This window comes from Fonsecaea nubica (genome assembly GCF_001646965.1).
Source record: "Fonsecaea nubica strain CBS 269.64 chromosome Unknown Scaff59, whole genome shotgun sequence".
NCBI lineage: Eukaryota > Fungi > Ascomycota > Eurotiomycetes > Chaetothyriales > Herpotrichiellaceae > Fonsecaea > Fonsecaea nubica.
In genome coordinates, this window is record NW_019173732.1 from 37,691 (window position 1) to 56,595 (window position 18,905).

General features: G+C 52.9%; 6 protein-coding genes across 6 annotated transcripts; 2 read left to right on the top strand and 4 right to left on the bottom strand.

Moving 5' to 3' along the window:
* Positions 1-196: 196 nt before the first annotated feature.
* AYO20_07948 (hypothetical protein) lies at positions 197-1,063 on the bottom strand (the record flags this gene model as incomplete). Its single annotated transcript, XM_022646231.1, has 2 exons — positions 197-801; positions 865-1,063. The coding sequence occupies 2 exons, from the start codon at positions 1,061-1,063 to the stop codon at positions 197-199; spliced, it is 804 nt and encodes a 267-aa protein (XP_022497756.1).
* A 2,327-nt stretch (positions 1,064-3,390) lies between these two features.
* AYO20_07949 (hypothetical protein) lies at positions 3,391-5,545 on the top strand (the record flags this gene model as incomplete). Its single annotated transcript, XM_022646232.1, has 8 exons — positions 3,391-3,769; positions 3,850-3,954; positions 4,056-4,295; positions 4,382-4,528; positions 4,597-4,708; positions 4,772-4,901; positions 4,965-5,192; positions 5,321-5,545. The coding sequence occupies 8 exons, from the start codon at positions 3,391-3,393 to the stop codon at positions 5,543-5,545; spliced, it is 1,566 nt and encodes a 521-aa protein (XP_022497757.1).
* Positions 5,546-6,386: 841 nt separating this feature from the next.
* On the top strand, positions 6,387-7,393 carry AYO20_07950 (hypothetical protein; the record flags this gene model as incomplete). The annotated part of the gene is made up of 2 exons (XM_022646233.1): positions 6,387-6,779; positions 6,839-7,393. The coding sequence occupies 2 exons, from the start codon at positions 6,387-6,389 to the stop codon at positions 7,391-7,393; spliced, it is 948 nt and encodes a 315-aa protein (XP_022497758.1).
* A 2,180-nt stretch (positions 7,394-9,573) lies between these two features.
* AYO20_07951 (hypothetical protein) lies at positions 9,574-10,876 on the bottom strand (the record flags this gene model as incomplete). The annotated part of the gene is made up of 2 exons (XM_022646234.1): positions 9,574-10,538; positions 10,594-10,876. 2 exons carry the CDS (start codon positions 10,874-10,876, stop codon positions 9,574-9,576), a joined length of 1,248 nt encoding a protein of 415 aa, XP_022497759.1.
* A 601-nt stretch (positions 10,877-11,477) lies between these two features.
* On the bottom strand, positions 11,478-12,683 carry AYO20_07952 (hypothetical protein; the record flags this gene model as incomplete). Its single annotated transcript, XM_022646235.1, has 1 exon — positions 11,478-12,683. The coding sequence occupies one exon, from the start codon at positions 12,681-12,683 to the stop codon at positions 11,478-11,480; it is 1,206 nt and encodes a 401-aa protein (XP_022497760.1).
* A 438-nt stretch (positions 12,684-13,121) lies between these two features.
* Positions 13,122-15,767, bottom strand: AYO20_07953 (hypothetical protein; the record flags this gene model as incomplete). Its single annotated transcript, XM_022646236.1, has 1 exon — positions 13,122-15,767. The coding sequence occupies one exon, from the start codon at positions 15,765-15,767 to the stop codon at positions 13,122-13,124; it is 2,646 nt and encodes an 881-aa protein (XP_022497761.1).
* Positions 15,768-18,905: the final 3,138 nt, after the last annotated feature.

An 18,905-nucleotide genomic window follows, 5' to 3' on the forward strand; every position in this document is an offset into this window, starting at 1 on the left:
CGTGTTCCTACTCTTTCTTCCACCAACGATGCGGTTGATTGTTGCTGAGTTGCACAATCGACGTAGGCCATTTCTTAGTTGAAAACACTATATACAGGACACTCGGCCTTTCCACCGCTCAATTCGCTCGTTCCCATCCTGCCAAATAAACGGACATATGTCCTTTGCGAGTGTCCTAGGCGCTGTACCACCTCAATCACTCCAGCCTGATTGATCCTTCGGCCCTCCAAAAGAGCCACACCACGGCCATCACGACTTTGGTGCCTCCAGCGATCCATAATGGCCTAGAAATATCTCCACCCTCCGTCAGAACCCCGCCGAGTCCAGCTCCGAGGAGGAGCGCCACGGCCGACACAAATCTGCGGTTGCGCTTGGGATTCTGAGTGATGGGTGCCGTAAACAGGGTCGGATCGAACATCAGGTCGCAGTAGGTACTTGTCAGGACAACTGTTGGCAGTTCGTTGTACAGCAACATCCTGCTCATCACGATTTGACCGGCGGATTGGAATGAGAGGAGGCCCAGAGGCAGCAGGACGATGTAGTTGTAGGGTAGTTGGGTACCGGCATCATTGGGCACCACATCGCTGACCACGAGGATCCCGCTGATGAAGCAGAGCAGAGCCTGGAAGAGGCACGAGCCACTCAGGGTACCCCGGCGAAGCGGTCCAAGGTAACGACAGACGCGGCTGAAGAAGAAGGTCCCCAAGCAGAAACTGAGGATTGCCGTGCCAGACTTCACCCATCGATATGGCTGACTGAGCGGTTGGCCAGACATGCCCAAACCAACATATACAGTGTTTCCTGCGAACCAGAACGTCAGTAACCCAATTCTTTTTCACCGCTACGTCCATCACGGCAACTCACCGGTTTGCATGCTCACGAAGCAGCTCCAGACGTTGAAGACAGCACTGTCAACCAGGCCTGAGATGAAACAAGCGACAATCAAGATCAAATCTCCCCATTGTTTGTTCGCATCTTCTGACAGATACTGTCGCCAGCGAGCCATACGGCTTCTTTGTTTGAAGACCTCAAGCGAGTCGTCCATGCTGCTGTCTTCGGCCATGTTTTCTGTGTTGGAAGGTAAAATACTATCAAGCTCCGTCCAATGCTTGCCCCCAGGATCAGGTCTTGAATCTGTGAGATACGGGAAACATTGTCACCCAAGAGATTATGATGCTTATATGACGAGGCATCCTTCCCAACAGGGACGCAACGACTCCGTGAACCGGACGTGGAGGCGACCCCCACAAGCAGCAGGATAGTGGCAATGACCGTGACGGCTAAAGTATGAAGAGCATTCCCTGGCCCCTGAAGGTGCGTGGCTGGGCAATGCAATCGGGATTCCCAAGCGCGAGAATCCCATGGCAACTTCTCCGCATGGGCATCAAACTCTGACTGTCGAAATCTCCACCAGATCTTCATGCAGGCGAGATCTCCATCACAGAGGGGGCCAACTCCCATCTGTTTCCGCCTAAAGGATTAAGCGGCATGACTGGTCCCCGTATTACGCCACCCCCTGTCAACTTCTTGAACAAAGCGTTTTACCCGTATATCCAACGGAACACTACTCAAGTGGCTCCCCGGTGTTTTCCTCCAGTCGGAGGTGCTAGCCAACCCGAAACCGAAATACCATCTAGGTCTGGGGAGGCACGGAGGCTCCCCACGGTACCTGAATATATGTACATCGGAGAAGTCAGTCTCTAACGCTGGCCGATAGCCTGTATTAGGCTATGAACAAGCTGTGCAGCCGACTCTTCTTTGTCTAAATCTCGGTGAGATTGCACGGTAGTTCGATCTAGCAAGTGAAGTCGGCTGTCTGGGTATGCAGTCACATCTTCATCTGGCATTTGACATGTTTGGCGTGGTATCCATGTGGCATGTGCCCTTTCAGGTATGGTCCACATCCTGGTGAGTTGTTGCAGACACCACGCAGACGCAGTGCAACGGCCGACAGGCAAGTGCCAAGTGAAAGAAGGCAATGCTGCTGGACATCTGCCAGACAATCAAGGAGCCATCTTCTCCTTTGGGAGAATTGACTGCTGGCAAACAGCCAAGCCCGCAGGCTTGCAGCTTCTAATAAGGATCTGTGAGATGCGTGCCGACGCACCTTTATTGGCCAACGCTTCTGTCACCATGGTGGGCTTCGGATGTGCACTCACTGCTCCAGCCAACTGCAAAGACGTCGCTGACCAGAGGCTTTGTGCCGCCCTCTCTCGGTATTCGTATTCACATAAACTCGTCATGTCAGTGGGTCACCGGGTAAAACGATATACCGGCGTGGGACCTCCTCGACGGCAACATGCCATGATGGAGCCGACAAGGTGCTTGACTCGCAACTCATGACGGCTGGTTCCATCTCCACGTCCGGGCTGCACAGTGGCTTCAGGCAGCAAGTGTCCCGTCAATCAGATTTAGACCTTTGGGTCTCGTGAAAGAGGCCCTAGCGGTGATCCAACTTGCACACGACATTGCGGATATTCGAAGGCGATTCCTGGGGCTGTGTCGTATTGTGGGGATTAACTTGTATGTGTCTGGGACTCCAGGAGCCATATCCAAAGTTGCGAACCTGGCAATATCACGTTGAAATAGCTGCACCACGAGATCTTTTATCATTCGCAGAAGCCTTGTTATGCATCTTGTCCCAAACCATTACCTGCTCCGAGTGTTTTGATGGCACTGGGCTTGTTTTGCAGCTCGAAACTTATTCTCTTCATGCCAAAAAAGACCAAAATAATATTGCACAGACCAGACTTACCCAAGAGTCCGCCAACACATCTGGCAGGCTGCTTCTGGAGATTCCGATGTAAGAACCTCTGACAACTGGCGGTGGTGGAGATTCCCAGCAAGCATCGGATTTATGATGATCCGGTCTCGGAACATCGAACGCCGACAAAAACTCCGCAGCCTCGGCCGCCGCACGAGGCTGTCAAGTGCAAGGCTTGTGTGCAAGGCTGTCAGACACGACGCTGGACAAGGTCATCTGCCAAAAGCTCCTTGGATTCTTGCCATGATTTGTTGATTATTATTCTTTCGGACGCAATAACCTCGAAACGACCTTGTCCCCAAGTAACAGCCGCAGTTTGCCGGCACCGGCACGGCATCAGGGCCCCCTGGTTTTGGTATCAAAAAGGTCAGGATACCTCGGCTGCGGTGGACCGTTGTCAGCACCTCTTCGGCAGTGCGACCAATCACCACACAATGCTTCTTTCTTGTCCCTCTCTCGAAACGGGGCTTGTGCGATCTCTCTCGAAAGAACTGGTAGGTTTGTTTTTAATTCTGAAAATATGAGTCGAGATTGTTTTCTTCTTGTAGTTGATCATAAATACCAAGAGTGAGGCTTCTTTCACTGTCGGGGAGCGTGAAAAGAATTTGTCGAGATCCCGAGGAACCATGGCTCATCAGATCCCCATCGTCGTCGGCGTCGGCGACTTCGTCAACCGATCCACCGCGGTTGCCGACGCGCTGGAGCCGTTGACGCTCATCCTCAACGCCATCAACAACGCGCTCGACGACACCGGTCTCCCCCAGGACAAGAGGCGGCAGGTCCAGGCCGCCGTCGACAGCATCGACGTCGTCCGCACGTGGACCTGGCCCTACGACGACCTCCCGGGCGACATTGCCCGTGGCCTCGGGGTCGAGCCGCGCCATAAATTCTACAGCGACCACGGCGGAAACAAGGTCGCCAAATTGTTCGATCATGCCGCGAGGAGGATCTCGCAGGGCCAGACGAACGTCGCGATTGTCACGGGAGGAGAGGCTTTGGCGTCCCGTGAGTGAGACAATCTCTCCGCCTTCCACCAAATGGACCTTGTCTAGAGGGCTAATTCTTCCTTTTGCTACGAAATCTAGTGAGCGCGTGTGCTGCGGCGAAGAAGTTCCCGCCGCCGGGTTGGACCAAGACGAAGGTAAGGGTCGACGGAGTTTTCAGTCCCACAGACAGAGATATGGGCAAAGGTATGTAAATCCCGGGGACGAGGGGGTTCTCCCGCATGAAACAGGTGCTCTCTGGCTTGACTTCTTGTTGATCTTCGCTCACGAACTCATGTAACAAAAAGATCTCGGTGCCATCCACTCGATAGGCGCCCCCATCCATATCTATCCGCTTTTCGAAAACGGTTTCCGCGCCCACCGCGGCCAGTCGATACCCGACAACCACGAGGAGTCGTCTCAGCTGTACGCCGAATTCGCCAAAGTCGCTGAGAAGTCGCCATACTCGTGGAACTACGGCAAGCCGGCGCCCACGAAGGAGGTCATCGGGACGGTAACGAAGCGCAATCGCATGATTTGCTTGCCCTGTGAGTTTTCTTGCCGATCACCAAGGCACCAGGGAGGTGGTTTGGGGCGATGGCAGGGTTTCTTTGGCTGACGAAAGTGACCTTAGATCCCCTTCTCATGAATGCATTCAACACCATCAATCTGGCCGGCGCATGCATTCTGACCTCGACAGCCTACGCCGAGGAACTTGGTATTCCCAAGGAAAAGTGGATCTATGCCCTCGGTGGTGCTGGCACACAAGACTGCGACAACTGTACGTACCTGACAAGTTCTTTCAAGGGGCAATGATGTTGCAGAAACAACTAACCATCGATCGCGTAGTTTGGGAACGACCCAACTTCTACACAAGTCCATCGATCGAACAGTCCATTGACACGGCACTGCGTGTCTCGGGTGTCGACAAGGAAGAAATTGACCTTTTCGACTTTTATTCGTAAGTCGGCTGCCAATAGCTGGTTGCCACCAGTGCCGTCTCTGATGTGGTGATCTGCTGCAGATGTTTCCCGATTGTCCCCAAGGTCGCTGCAACACACCTGGGCCTACCCATCACGCATGGAACCAAGCCAATCACTCTCCTTGGCGGGCTGACCAGCTTCGGAGGTGCAGGAAACAATTACTCCATGCACGTAAGTTCAACGCAACACAGAATGGGTGGGCTATCGCTGACATTTTGCTCCTCTTCTTCTCAGGCCATCACCGAGATGACGCGACAACTGAGACAGGGCAAAGGCCGAAACGGCCTGATCCTTGCGAACGGTGGTGTCATGACTTACCAGCACGTGTTGTGTTTGTCGACGACACGCCGACGAGATGGCTCCCCTTACCCAGACAGAGACCCGTTGCCGCAGTTTGTGACTGGCCTCACTGTCCCGAAGATCGACGCCAAGGTCGAGGGAGAGCAGGATGCGGTCATCGAGGTATGTATAACCTTTCAAAGCTCCTATTTTTTCCAGAGCCCTGCTCTCCGAGCGTGTGCGATGGACATTACTGTTGAGAAGCGTGGCGAAAAGCTTGCTAACGTCTGGCACCCGATGGAAACAAACAGACATACACTGTTGAATTCAAACGTGACAACACCCCGCTCCGGGCATATATCGTGGGTCGACTGAAGAAGAACGACCACCGGTTCGTCGCCAACCACGCGGACGAGGAGACACTGCGGCAGCTTTCGACCGGGACGGATGAGAAGATTGGACGGGCAGGACGGGTCCACAGCGATGGAGTGAGGAACTTTTTGTCGCTGAAGAAGGAGACACGGGGCAAGTTGTAGAGGTGTGCTCTAATGAGTGGTCAGTCCATTCAATCCGTACAGAGTACTTGTAGTGGTTAGCATCTTGAAAGGAAGATTGACCGTGCTCTCGAGGCTCGGAGGTACACTCTGATCACCCACTGATTGTACGGATCTGCAATTACTAAGCACAGTCTTGGCGAGGCTTTGTTGCTAGCCTCTTATGCCCTAGCGCACTAACTTGATCGTCACCGCCAAGCTTTACAGCCTTGTGCGCCCAGCTCGGAAGCTCCCATTCTTCTCCCTTCTTTGATCCTCAGAGACTCTCTTGTATACAGTCGATGAAGCCAATCAAAGCCACAGGCTCCAGGTTCCAGACTGTATCCCCTTTCCCAGTCTCAAAAGTCGATGCATCGCACACATGGTTCGCCTGTTCGCACACTTGTTGTGCCGTGTCATCTATGGTGCCCTCCAATGAGGTCCCGCTCAACCCCTGATTGTTGCCCGTGGCGTCGCCTGGCCCGTTTCACCCGCCGGGCTGCTGCATTCTGTCCTATGTTTCTGGCGCATTTCTAAAACGCCTTGCGGTTCGTCGCATGCAAGGCCACCCTCTGCCTACCCGTTTTTGAGGCGTCCTTGCGCCGCTAGCCCAAGTCTCGCCCGCTTTACAAGGTACGAATACTCGTTAGACGGTGATGACTGGGTCGTGTCCACATCTCCAGCCTCGAGCCGCAAGATTGTGACCCGCTCTGGCACGGGTACTAGACTAGGTATGCTCCAGTCTTGCGATCGCACTACGTGAACATTCCCATCATCAGAACCACTTTTGCTCGCGTTCGTTGTATTTCTTTTTTGGTTTTCTTTTGCTTGAGATCATCTATCCATGGCCTCTGCAGAGTTTTCCGAAGATCACTCGTCCTACAGCGACAAGCAGATCGTGTCGAACGTCGATCATGGTATAGAGGTCGTCAGACAGCCCTATCCGGACGCCTATGCATATGCCAACCCTAACAATACCAACAACGACAGTTCAAAAGGCGGCAGTGGAGGTGGGGGTCTCGAAGCTGTTCATCACCTTCTGCCCAACGATCAGGAGAACCCTGCTTCGTCCAAGGAAAAGTCCAGACGAAAGATCTGTGGTCTTAGCAGTAGGACCTTCATAATCGTGATTGCCGTGATCACGGCTTTGGTTGTGGCCGCCGTCATTGGAGGAAGTATAGGTGGCGTCCTGGCAAACAAACATAGCTCAGACAGCGCAAAGGCCGACTCAGCAGAGGTAAAGTTGGACTAATCTGACTTTTCATTCGTGCGCATATTGATATTGTGACCTTGAAGACCAGCACCACGTCTCCAGCTCCTGCACTCTCGACAACGGTAACAACGACCTCGGCGTCAGCAATATCAGCCACCTCCGATCCCGCTGTTTCCACGAGCAGTGCATCCTCATCCTCGACAACAAGCACAACAAGCACAACCAGCACCTCCACCTCTTCGACCGCTGCAGCCACAACCTCGAGCTCTGGCGAAGGAACCTACAATTGTCCCGCAGACAACAACACAAACTACGTGTCCCCCTTACTCAGCACCGCGACCTGGACTATCCTCTGCGACACAGACTGGCCGAGCGGCGTGGACTCGTTCAGCGGTGGCACCGTGGTGGACCTCACTGCCGTCATTGCATACAGTATCGAAGCTTGCGTCGATCAATGCGCTGCGTACAACGTTGCGGGTGGGAATTGCGAGGCGGTCGTCTACGGCGCCAACATCACCCTTGCGCTGAGTAGGGGCGGAATCCAGGGGAACTGCTTTCTAAAAAGTGACCGGGGAGAAGAGAACATTGCCGACAACAGTGGACAAGTAGAGGCGGCGTATCTGCTCTCGGCCAGTTGAGATGGGAGAGAGAGGAACTTCGATTGCTATCGAACAAATATTGCAATGGAGGTGTGTGCCTTATTTCTACTCTCGCTATGCATTGCTTGATTTCTGTTACCTCGACATCGGGTTAACGAAGAGGTGGCTGTCTCTTTGCATCTCAAGGAACCATGGGGGACTACCGCCATCAAGATTGAGACAACGACAAACAACACGCAAGATTGTCCTGTGTTGGCGCTCTCCTGACGCCCCTACCACCCAACACTGTACCTACTACTCTCCTGCCTCAAAGTCCGCGCTCAATATCTCATCGATTGAGAAGTATATTGACGACCTTATCGTACTGCGAGTCTGCAATGCGGCCTGGCTTTCTCACGCGAACTTCGCGCCTAGCATGGACAAGATGCTCGACGCAAGCGTGACATTTTGGAATACATCAACGAAGTGTCGAGGGATTGTTGCCAAGTATAAGCATGAACGACAGAACAATCATACAGGAGCCTCCGATACGGTACTCGAGAAAGAGAGATGCACTCGTTGCCACATCCTCCCAGTGAAAGGACTATCAAGACCTGCTGCCAACGGCTATACCTGGGTCGTTTTTCGCGAAACGCGAGAGCTCAGCCACGATGGCTTTTGCGTTCACCGAGATGTCTATCCCCACCCAACCTAAGGGGAAGCTAGCTGGGCTAAGAGGAGCAAGGGCATATGAATATGTCGTCAACTCGTTCGAGCGATACGGGAGAGAGCAAGTGCGTGTGGAAAAGCACTTCGAGTCTGAGGAGGCTGTCAGATTGGGATGATGGGTTGGAGTTGGATGAGAATCTCGACTCACGGCACGGCGTCCATGGGCATGCATGGTGCGATGCAACCAAGATACACACACCATTCCTCCCTTACACAACTCGAATTCCTGGACATCGCGGCACTTGTTCCAACATCACCAGGCGTCAGATTGTGCATACACCGTCATCATCATCATCATCATCATCACCATCACCATCTAACCTATCTACCCGTCAGTCCGCCAGTCGGTCAGACAGTCAGTCAGTGCCATCCGCTGACATTATCATCTCCCGCCTCCTCCCAACACCTCCATTCCCACGCGGTACGCCTGGCACTCATCACCGTATCCGTCTCGAGGAGAGGTGGTTAAATCCAGCCACGCACGCAAGAGCAAGAACAAGCCCGTCAGTTAGTCGGTCGGTCGATCAGACCAGGAAACCTACCTGCCTACCTACCCGCTGGGGAAGTGAGTGGGCAGCCCAAGTTTTGAAAATACTACAGAGAGGTACTGTATGTAGGTAGGTAGGTATGGAGGCTTATAGACGGTCCCGGCACCCGTCCCCAGGACCGGCACCAAGGAGGGCGCTGGTCGCGAGTTAGACACCTGGCTATATTGCTCATGGATAGCTCAGCGTGTTCAGCGTGCTTGGTTGTCAGGTTCAGGATAAGGACCACGACCACGACCACGACCACGACCACGACCAGGCGAGGACAAGGAGAAGGTGTATACACGGTACATAGGACACGGTCCAGAAACTACCTGAATTGTGAGTTCCATAGCTGGTACGCAGCGCTGTTCGCTGTTGGGTTTGTGTTTCATCTAACCTATCCACCTAGGTCTCTTGAATAGCTTGAACAGCTCATACAGCATGACCGGTCGAATGCCTACCTATCTACCTCCGCTCGCGTTTGTGCTTGGGGTCTGTGACTCTGACATGACCGACTCTGTGACCTCAATCCGATACAGAATATAGCTAGGTATCTTCTATGCGAACGAGCCCTCGGAAAAAAACACGAGCTCAATAAAACATACATGGCCCTTCTTTGGCTTTCAAAACCATGTTTTTTTTTGTCATTCGTTCTTACTCGACTGCTGCCTGGGCCAATTGTAGAAGTCCGTGCTGCAAGGGTTCTTATCCTGAGGCGTGAGGCACAGTCTCAGTGGTAGGTGTAGGAGGAGCGATATCGGTCATTTCGGTGTCTCTGGGTTGGTGGTCTGGTGTTTGTCCTTGTGTTTCTTTCTCTGTCTCCAGCCTCTCCTCCACATGACCCTCCTGCGCCTGCACGTGGTCTGCTCCTTGCAGGTGCGTCTGTGTCTGTGGCAGGGCTTGTATCTGCGGCTGGTCTGGTGCTTTCGCAGCGGGTGGTAGCCGCATGTGATCCTTCTCCTGATCCACGTCCTGCTCTTGTCCTTATTCTCGTTCTTGTTGAGAGGATGGCGCCGCCGAGTCCAGCTGCTCTCCCTGTCCGCAGCTTCCAGCTTGGACCTGTTCTTGAGCCCCGGATGTACGAAGGCGGAGCTGGGTCGCCATAGGCAAAATGGCGGCAGTAAGTAGTGTATTCTCCTTCCTGTTTCGCTCGTCGAATGCCTCATAGTCCTCGACCCCGCCTGTCCACATGTCCATGATGCTGATCCCTTCTTTCCGATACCTCTCTCCGTCGCGCACGCTAGACCGCTTCGCAATAGCCGCGGTCCACTCCCGGAGGATTTGGCGCTGCCTCAGCATCGCGGCGATCTGGTGCTTACGATGGAGCTCTGTTCGAAACTGACGCGAAGCCTGGGGAGGAATAGGGTCGTGGTGCTGAACCCGTGAGATCAGATACCTCAGCTGGAGGTCCGCGATCGTCCCCGTCGAGTCCTGAAAGTCAAACTGTACGTCTGGTCGTTGTCGCCGCCATTTCTCCAACTGCTCAATGAAGGTCATCTTGATCATCTTTCTAGCTTCGTAGATGACTTCCTGCCATGTCAACAAGTTCATTCCAGGCTGTCGACCGACACAACGCAGGTAAAGGCGACTCATCTGTCTCAGCTCTTTTTGAACCACTCTTTTATGCAATTCGCAGGCGTCACGAAACATTTGGTCATTGCAGACTAATTCCTCTAGCTGCTCGGTACTGAGATCAGAGAGGGCTTCGCGCATGTTCGGAGATATCGAGAGCTGTGGCATCAACGAGGTCTGCACCAAGCCGTGTTGTTGATCTGGACCGTCACGGCGTGCTTGTTTTGGAACATCATCCTCAGGATAGGTACGTATTTGGCCTCTGAAAACCGCCCCTGCGACTTGGCCCGAGTGGACAACTATCCTTGCCAGGTCGTTACTTTCCTGTCGTAACATGTCCTGGTAGATCGGCACGGCGGATGCTGGGAGAATGGGTACTGGACAGAAAGATATCAGAGGCGCTCACGGGTTAAGGCGGTCATGAAGACATACATGACAGTTTCGCACTTCGACCACACTCAATGCGCAGTGCGTCGCGTTCGACGTTCGCCATGACAAACTGTGTCCAGTCAAACTGCGCGAACGCGCCTGGCCAGTGTTCAACCTCATAGATCGCATAGAGCCTGCTGACCTCGAATTGTGATTCCTTCTTTTGATCTCGTGGCTGACATTCGCTGAAAAAGCAACGGTGTCTGCCTAGGCGAGCTTCCACGGCTCTAATCAGCCTCTTCAAGCGAGTGCGTGGATATTTTCGTATTGCTGTATCAGCAGGCATGCCGTGAGGAAGTCGAGGCAATGGTACTCTTATCACGAAGTCTCTGTAGGTAAACCTTTGAGGAGGGTCGAGACGGAAAACATTCTTTGACGAGGTTGCCATTGAGCTCCCTCGGATGACGTGATGCTCACTGAGACGATGACCGTGCATCTTGTTGAGAGTGATTGTCGAATGTAGTGTTTGTGGAAAATGGCGACTGGCGGAAAGACAAATCACATAAATGTGGTGAGGCAGCCCCTTGCGCCGTCTTCACGCGGTGAAGACTGCACAAGCGGACCATCAAAGACCTGAGTCGAACTTTCCATCGGTCAGTGAAGCACTCGATTTCCAGTATCTCCTAAAACCAGGACTTGTGAAAGCAGCGACCTCCAGAGAGAGTGTGGGTTGGTTGGTCTTTGCGAGTGTCATTTGCCTCGAGGTGACCACCTACTACAACAAGATCGTCGTCTGAAGTGCTGGTACAAAGCCGGGGATGGACAGTGGGTATCAGTGCACAACGCCTCCCCAGTATTTTCTGTCGTAGACTGAGCATTCGCGCTGAGCTGCACCAGTCCCTGGGGCGTCAAGCAGTTCGGACTCTTCTGGCCTTTTCCTGATCGATCTATACAGGTTCCGTGCGAGTCCAGGAGCTCTGACCTTTAAGACTCGACCCAAAGATAAAGTTCTCCCAATTCGCTTTCAGTCGCTGGGCTCCTTCTCGCACATCCCACCCCTTCACCTCACAAACCTTGTGTATAATCTCCAGAAGAAGCCCGTCCATTGTTTCCCCCGCACAGTGTAGGTCGCTCTCAATGAGAATCCTGTTATCTGGCACCGCTTTGATGACACTGGTGACCTTTGCGGTCGAAGAATTGGAGAAATTGATGGCCGTCGAAAAGGAAAAGTAGATTTCCGCCGGCACGGTAGGGGCGAGAAATTGTTTCAAAGCATCAGGAGGCCCGGAGTAGGAGTGCATGCAGATTCGTGGCGGAAATGGGAATGTCTTGTCTTGATTCCCAGTGTTTGGACTGTCGTCGCTATGATGGGCCTTTGGGGCGCTCAGAGCCCTCTTTCTTTCTCTCTTGGATGGCTTCTCGTAGCCTTTCCACATCGCTTGTAGAAGGTCAAACACCAATCCATGAGCTTGGACGCTGTGCACAGAGAGCGGGCGCCGTAGCTCTGCAGCGAGCTCGAATTGAGCTTTCAAGATCGCCTTCTGATGATCAATATTGACGCGGTAGGGCGAGAGCGGTCTCCCTTCGCGGGTTCCGGGGGTATAGTCCTCGTCTGAACCACCAGTCTTGTTCGTGACGTCGCCGGTCATGGCACTTGGGCCTTGTGGCAGCCGAAACGATCGATCCAAGCCCACCTCCCCGACCAATGAATAGGGAAACTCCTCCAGTCTCTGCTCTGTCTCTCGGAGAAAGTCACGCAGCGATCGAGGGGTAGGAAGAGTCTTCAAGAACTCATCGTCATCGGGTGTCGGGGTCAAAACCGCTTTGTAGTGCTCAATCTGATCAGGACGGACGTCTTGCGTCAGGTCGTCGTACATTTGATGGGAGAACCAAGGATGCCATCCGAACGCTGGAACCACGTATTTCGAGGTATTCTCTCTGGCATCCGAATTCGAGTCCTTCAACCTGTATTTCCTCGCAGTCTCCAGGACCATCTCCTGGTCTTGTGACCGGGTGGCCATTATCGTGAGAACTCTTGCCTTCATGTTTGCGATGTCCTTGATCGAGGCCATGATGTCGGTAGGATGGCAGTGAGCGTCGAAAACGCCTATTTGCCAGATGGCACCATCATTGGCATCGCACGTCTCCGCCATCTCTTGAATACCACGGTTCCCTGTGCTGCGAGATTGAGGGGAGAAGAGAGCTTTTCAGCAACAAAACATAGGAATACACAACATGATCAATGTGAAAGACACACTTACGCAATATTCAAATGACATCATTTTTTGTCATTCAAAATCTGCGACTTCATCAATCACCGAAAAGAGGGAGAAAGATCACGGTCGGGGGATTCAACACTGCTTCATAGCCTAGCCTACGAGAAATAGCTGACGGTTGGATGTAGCTTCTTCATAAGGCTGTGATTAATTCATGACAGTACTATATTGACAAGTGTTATACATGGACAACAATCGTATGCTATTCGCAAATGACAGGACCATCATCATCATATGTACCACCATCGGGGACAAGACCAGCTCGAATCCATTTCTTTCATATTCCAACCGCGACACCGTACCTCGTCAGAACATTCAAGTTGTGTTTCGCGGCAATGGCCCAGCATCCATGTCCCAATAGGATATACAAGCATCCTGACTGTCATAGCCAGAGTCGGTGCTAGTTTCACTATACCGGCGCGGGATCTTGTTTTGACTATTTTGCATACCCAACACGTCAGCAGCGTATATGTGATCGTGTGGTAGAACGCGAACCTCTTCCCTTCCAGCAGTTGCTGGTTTCTCAATAGCTGGCAGCCGTCGGAGAAGGTGCTTCCTCGCTGCCTGCGCCAACAGGTGCGTGGGTTCGATCTCAAGTTTCTTCGAATTGAAAAAGGCCAATGCTTCTGTTTCGTTGTCTTCAAGGTCATAATCTTCACGATCGAGAATCCGCAAAGTTTCTGCACAATGCAAGCAGTTCATGATATCAGTCCTAGCGGATGGAGGAGTGGACGAGTCGATGAAATAAGGGGGTCGAGTGTCGGCTGCTGGCTGCGTGGTGGGAGTGGACAACACTTTCATAGCCTCTGATGCCCGCCTGAAATAGACCGACTGGGCAGTATCGCTCAGGACCGAGCTTGCGGCCAGCGCCCGCGTTTCAGCTGCGGAGCCTGGTGGCGCAATCCGGAGCGCAGCGCTCAAGTGCTCTTGGACACGAGCGGGTTCCTCGGCTGTGTGCAGAGACAGCTCCAAAGCCTCTGTCAGTGACAACATTGACCGCCAGGCAGCAACAGCATCAAGCGGTGATCTGACTGCATGATCTTCGACCACGACGTCCAGGAGGGGGTTGGGAGAATCTTCCTGCGTGGGTCGGTCGTACATCAAATTGTACGCCCTCTGACAGACTGTATCCAGGAACACATGATCGCACGGCATATCAAGCATGTTGGCAAGATACGGAGGGAGGGGGTCCGGATGATGCAGGGGTAAATTGTTGTGCGAGTCTTTGGCGCGGCCCCATTGCCTGTTTGCAAAAAACTTCCCGACGCGGTTAGCGATCCTGGATACTCCAGTTCCGAGTGAGCCCACGTTCCACAGGAGCACGCGACAATGGAGTGCTTTCAGCATTAACCGCAGAGGTGATCGGGGCAGAGTTCCTGCACCAAAGATTGTCAGGAGCAGTCGGCTTCGGCTCACTTCGGCATCACCACCAGCCAATTGTGCGTCAATTGCAATGTCCCACGCCTTGATCCGAGCCACGTCGTCGTCAGCAGTGCGACCGGTAAGCCAAGCATAGGCGCGTGCTCCAAAGAGATAGCCAAAGGTATACTTGAGCCATTCACAAGTAATGGCCATCCACTCAGGGAAGAAGTGATGATGAGGAAGGTGTAGTTCCTGCATGCTCGTGCTCCAGGCGCGGCGTCGGACTTGAATGGGCGAGGCTGGAGCTGGAACCTGTCTCGAGGTAGTGCCCAGTTCCTCGACATCGGTTTTCGGTGGAGGTTTGGAATTGAACAAATATGAAAAGATGAGGAAAGCCAGGAATGTCAGGGCAATGAATCCTTTGGCCAAGGGTATGATGCCACCGGCCTGGCAGAACTGGCTGAATGCAGTCAAGTATATCCGAGGAGAACGTAGAAATTTCCAGCCATCAAGAAGCTCGAGGGGAATTCCAAATAGGCCCTTCTCACGGGATGTTGAGCCCATATCGGACTCACTGAGGCCATCTATCACCATCAGACTGGCAATTGAACCTAGAATGATCCTCGTAGGCCATTTCCCCTTGAGTCTCGAGCGTTCTGACGGGGTTTCATAGATGTGCCCATAATGTTCCTGTGGTTGGTTTTGTCGTAGCCGCCTCCAACTCTCGGGCAATGGGATCAGGCCCTGTGGAGGGTGGGTGGTTGCATCTGTCGATTCAGATGAGGGGGACTGGCTGTTTGAAGCTGGTGAAGATTCCTCTATTACCACATTGCTCGTGAAAGCAGCAGCTCTTTGAGCATCATGACCGCCTTGGGCGATTACTTTGTCCAGGGTCTCGAGCCGTTCTTTTAGTGCCTTGTTTTCTTCCTCTAAGCGCTTTGTCCGGAACTCGAGATGGCGGATGTACTCGACCGCTTTTGTCAATATCGAAGCCTTGTTGAGCTTGTTGCTTGGAGTGAGGCCATCCAGATCCTCCTCGTCAGATTCTCCATTGGCTGATTCACGAACTTTTGTCTTCTGTGCGAACCGGAGGCTAGGCACGCTGTCCCTCAGCTCGGCTATCTTCTCATTGAGATTGGCACGATATCTCTTCTCAATTATGTTGTGCGGCCGCTTTTTGGCAGGAGCTTCATGCCGGTACTCCGTCATTGGTATATCGGTGGGGGACAGTTTCCGTTTGAGCATAGGTCGTATACTTGGGGTTGGCTGTTCTCTTAGTGTGTCGCCGCTGAGTCGCATCTCGAGACTAGATCGTGATTCTGGGGATGCTGAACTGTGTCGCGGGGTCAACAGATCTTGGGAGGGAAGGGCGGTGAGGAGGTCAGTCTTGAGTTGGGCAGGGAGAGAATCTCCATTTGCGGTCGATGATGGAGATATCGGAAGGGCGTGGAGGGCTTGATTTGTAGCAAGATTGTCTTCTTCGGGAGCTCGTGGAAAGGTATCTGCAGTTCCATTCCAATCCAGCCATTTGTCGAATTCACGGCCGGCGGATTCCAGGTCGAGCGGCGCGGCCACGGCTGGCTGCGGAGGAGTGATCATGGCGCGTGTGTCTGTGCAGTCTGCCACTGTCTTCGGAAGGCGAAGGAGGGCATATGAAGGGAGCTCCTTATATAACGCTCATCCGTTGCACTGGTGGTAGGATGTTTCGAGGAGGCGATATTGGAAAAGAATGGTGAACGAGCACAGGCCGAGTTGAGGTCCCTGACTAGCCAGTCAATGCCAATCCAAGAAGGGGGAACAATCTGCACGGCTGCAGATTCCGCTGGGCAAGCATGGTCGATAGAAGAGAAGCAGTTGGTTCGCTTGCTTGGTGGCTCTTCAGGCTGCGCCCAGGGAGCGCAGCGGCCATTGGCGGGATTGGGGGACGCCTACTCGGCTGCTCTAACTTCCGCCATGCTGCGCCACGATAACACGATTCAATCCAAGAGGGGTCAGAGGGGGATACATCTTTAATGTGCTATGGACAGCCCTGATAGCATGTACCTTCGTATTCTCACGCCCCTGCTGGTAGTTGAACACGTTGAATGTGGCTGATAGTTGAGCATCTTACCGGTATATCAGCGAAGCGAAGACATTCGAGTCTTGACTGGGGGCTGTTTAAGCGAGGGGCATCGATTCTTCTACAAGTACGAGGTACGAGCAGATACTATCAATGCCCATGAATGCCATTCGAAACCGGTGCAACACCTGCAACAGCCAGATGTTACGAAGCTCTTATCCGCTATCGGAGAACCTATCGAGGCATCCAGGAAAGTGCGCCCTTCGCAGGCGCAGTGCAGTGATCAAGGCCAGCATTGAGACATGGACACGGTTAAGCCCACCATTTAGCCCCCGCCTCTTGGATTTTTGGGCGTGGACCCCCTTTGTCATTTGTGTGTCTGTCCCCTCGTGCCCTACTGTACGAGGTACATAACCCACCCTCTCAGGGGATGGCTCGTAATATGATAAGGTTCCTCCTGCTACCCATATCGCTTTCGTGCGAACGGGGACAGGGAAGATTGCGCGTGAGGGGTTCATCCGTGTGTGGGCATTTTCTTTAGGTATCCTCGCTGTGCCCTCGTAATGTAACTAGCTCTTTTAGGTACACAGCAGATAACAAGGTCTGTTGGCCTACTATCTACTGCGCGCGGAGGAAACATCCTCATCGACGATCTTGCCGAAGCGAGAACGGATCCGTCGGAGTAAGAGGATATTGATCGTCTTGTCAGGTGGTCGATAGATTTGTCTCGAACCGCGACTGTACCTCCCGTCACACAGTAGAGTCAAGACGATTTGTGGATAGTCCCATAGCCAAGTGGATAGCTTCATGAGTCGTACGTCTGTCGAAACAATCCAAATGCGGAGAGTTCAACAAAAACGTGTATTTTGAGTCGCGGATACGTCCTTTGTAGTGCTCGGTTACGGGTTTGCATTGGCACTACTCCCTCGGTAAGCCTTGATCATGGCGCACAATCACTTGTCCTCGGTCTGTGGTCCGTGTTAATGTTCAAGTGGAAAACGTTTCCAAGGAATGCCAGTTCTGAGCGGGTTCCAAGGACAGGGTTCATTCCTTCGTACATTCTTTTGTAACAGTGTACCGAGTACGGATGTAACTGTTGTCTGTGACACAGCGTTCTCTCTGTACCCAGTGACTCGACACTCGAGAGAAGTTGCTCCGACTGGCGAGGAAAATGTTCCTGTAGTTGCAATGTCGTAGACTGTAGGGACATGGCCATTTCCAGGGGATTTCCCCAGTGCCCCAACCGTATCAACGAGGTATTTCTGAGAGGGCGGTCATCCCGTCGTGTCTCGGACTGGCACTATCCATTTTTGAAGGCGGCTCGCAGGGTGGCAGGGTAGGTAACAACTTGATGCACTTCCTGCGGAAAAACCTCGAGCGCTCGCTTCTCCCTCCCCGCAAACGCCTTCACAAGTGATGCTATTTTCTGCGCTTGCCTAGATCGATACAAGGAATGTTGGACACCGTCCTGTGCCCCGCACCTGTAAAAAGGACCTAGAGGTTGCACAAAACGCGACTGAACAAGTCTGGACGATGGCTCCATCTTCCCTGCATCATGGCCCCGGGAACCTTCAAGGGATATTGGAAACTAGCAGAGGAAACTCGGTCTTCGGCATTTCTGGTTCAAGCGGGACAATGGCTAATCCAGAAGTCAGTTCTTTCAGGACTTTGACACTGTGGGAGCTCACTGCTCGCGGGCACTTTGCGAGTAAGAGACCCTACCGTAGCCTGCTTAGGTACCCAGGAATGGGATCTGGAGGGTCTCTGGTCCGGCAATTTTAGAAGGGGAGAAGTGGACGGGTTACAGATGTTGGCTCGAAGTTTACGGGCTTGCCACGTTTCCCACCCGCGCAATTGTGCGATCCTGGGCAGACGGCTCGAGGGTACAATTAATGAATTTGTCAGACGGTCAAATTCTCGGATCACACGGAAAGACGCCACGGAGGGCACCCCAACACCGATGAGTTGGCACCAAATGGATTTTCTGTCAGACACGGAATTTCTGTCCCTTCCGTTCAACCTTTCAGCCTCTGTAATGACATCACAACAAGAAGTGAATCGGATTGAGTTCTGTAACTGCGTTCGCCTTTTTCTCCGGATGGTTTCTTGATCAAAACATCATCATCTTCTACACCGTTCACATTCCCTGAACTCTTTTTTGTTTTTTTGTTTGGAAATGCAGCGACACCGCCCTTGATCAACACCCAGCAATCTTTGGGGGTCACAATGATTTCTCGGCGCTCAAGGCTTTTTTCGGAGGCTCCATTATTGTTTGATCTCCGCCCCGGTACCCCTGTTCATCCATGCCATTCGCCCCATGGCTAGTCGTCCTGTTGGTCAGCCAGGACGGGTGGCGTGGTGCTGGCGTTCTCATTTCAACGCTTACCGTCATAGGCCATGTCAGGGATTCCCTTTTGTCGTATCCACCGAATCGCAATCAGCCAATACCTACTGAGGTTTCTTTCCATGTCCCTCCAGGCTTGAGTCTACGAGGTACATGGCCCTGCATCGATCACTGGCAAACCGTCGCCCCTTCGATAACCTTCTTCAAAATCATGGGGCGCCGATGAGGCCTCCTGATATACCAGCATTTTCATAAGCACGAAGATCTTTTCGGTTTCAAATGACGACGCCTTAAGAGCTGGGAACAAGAGGTTGGTGCCCAGGTCGCTTATACT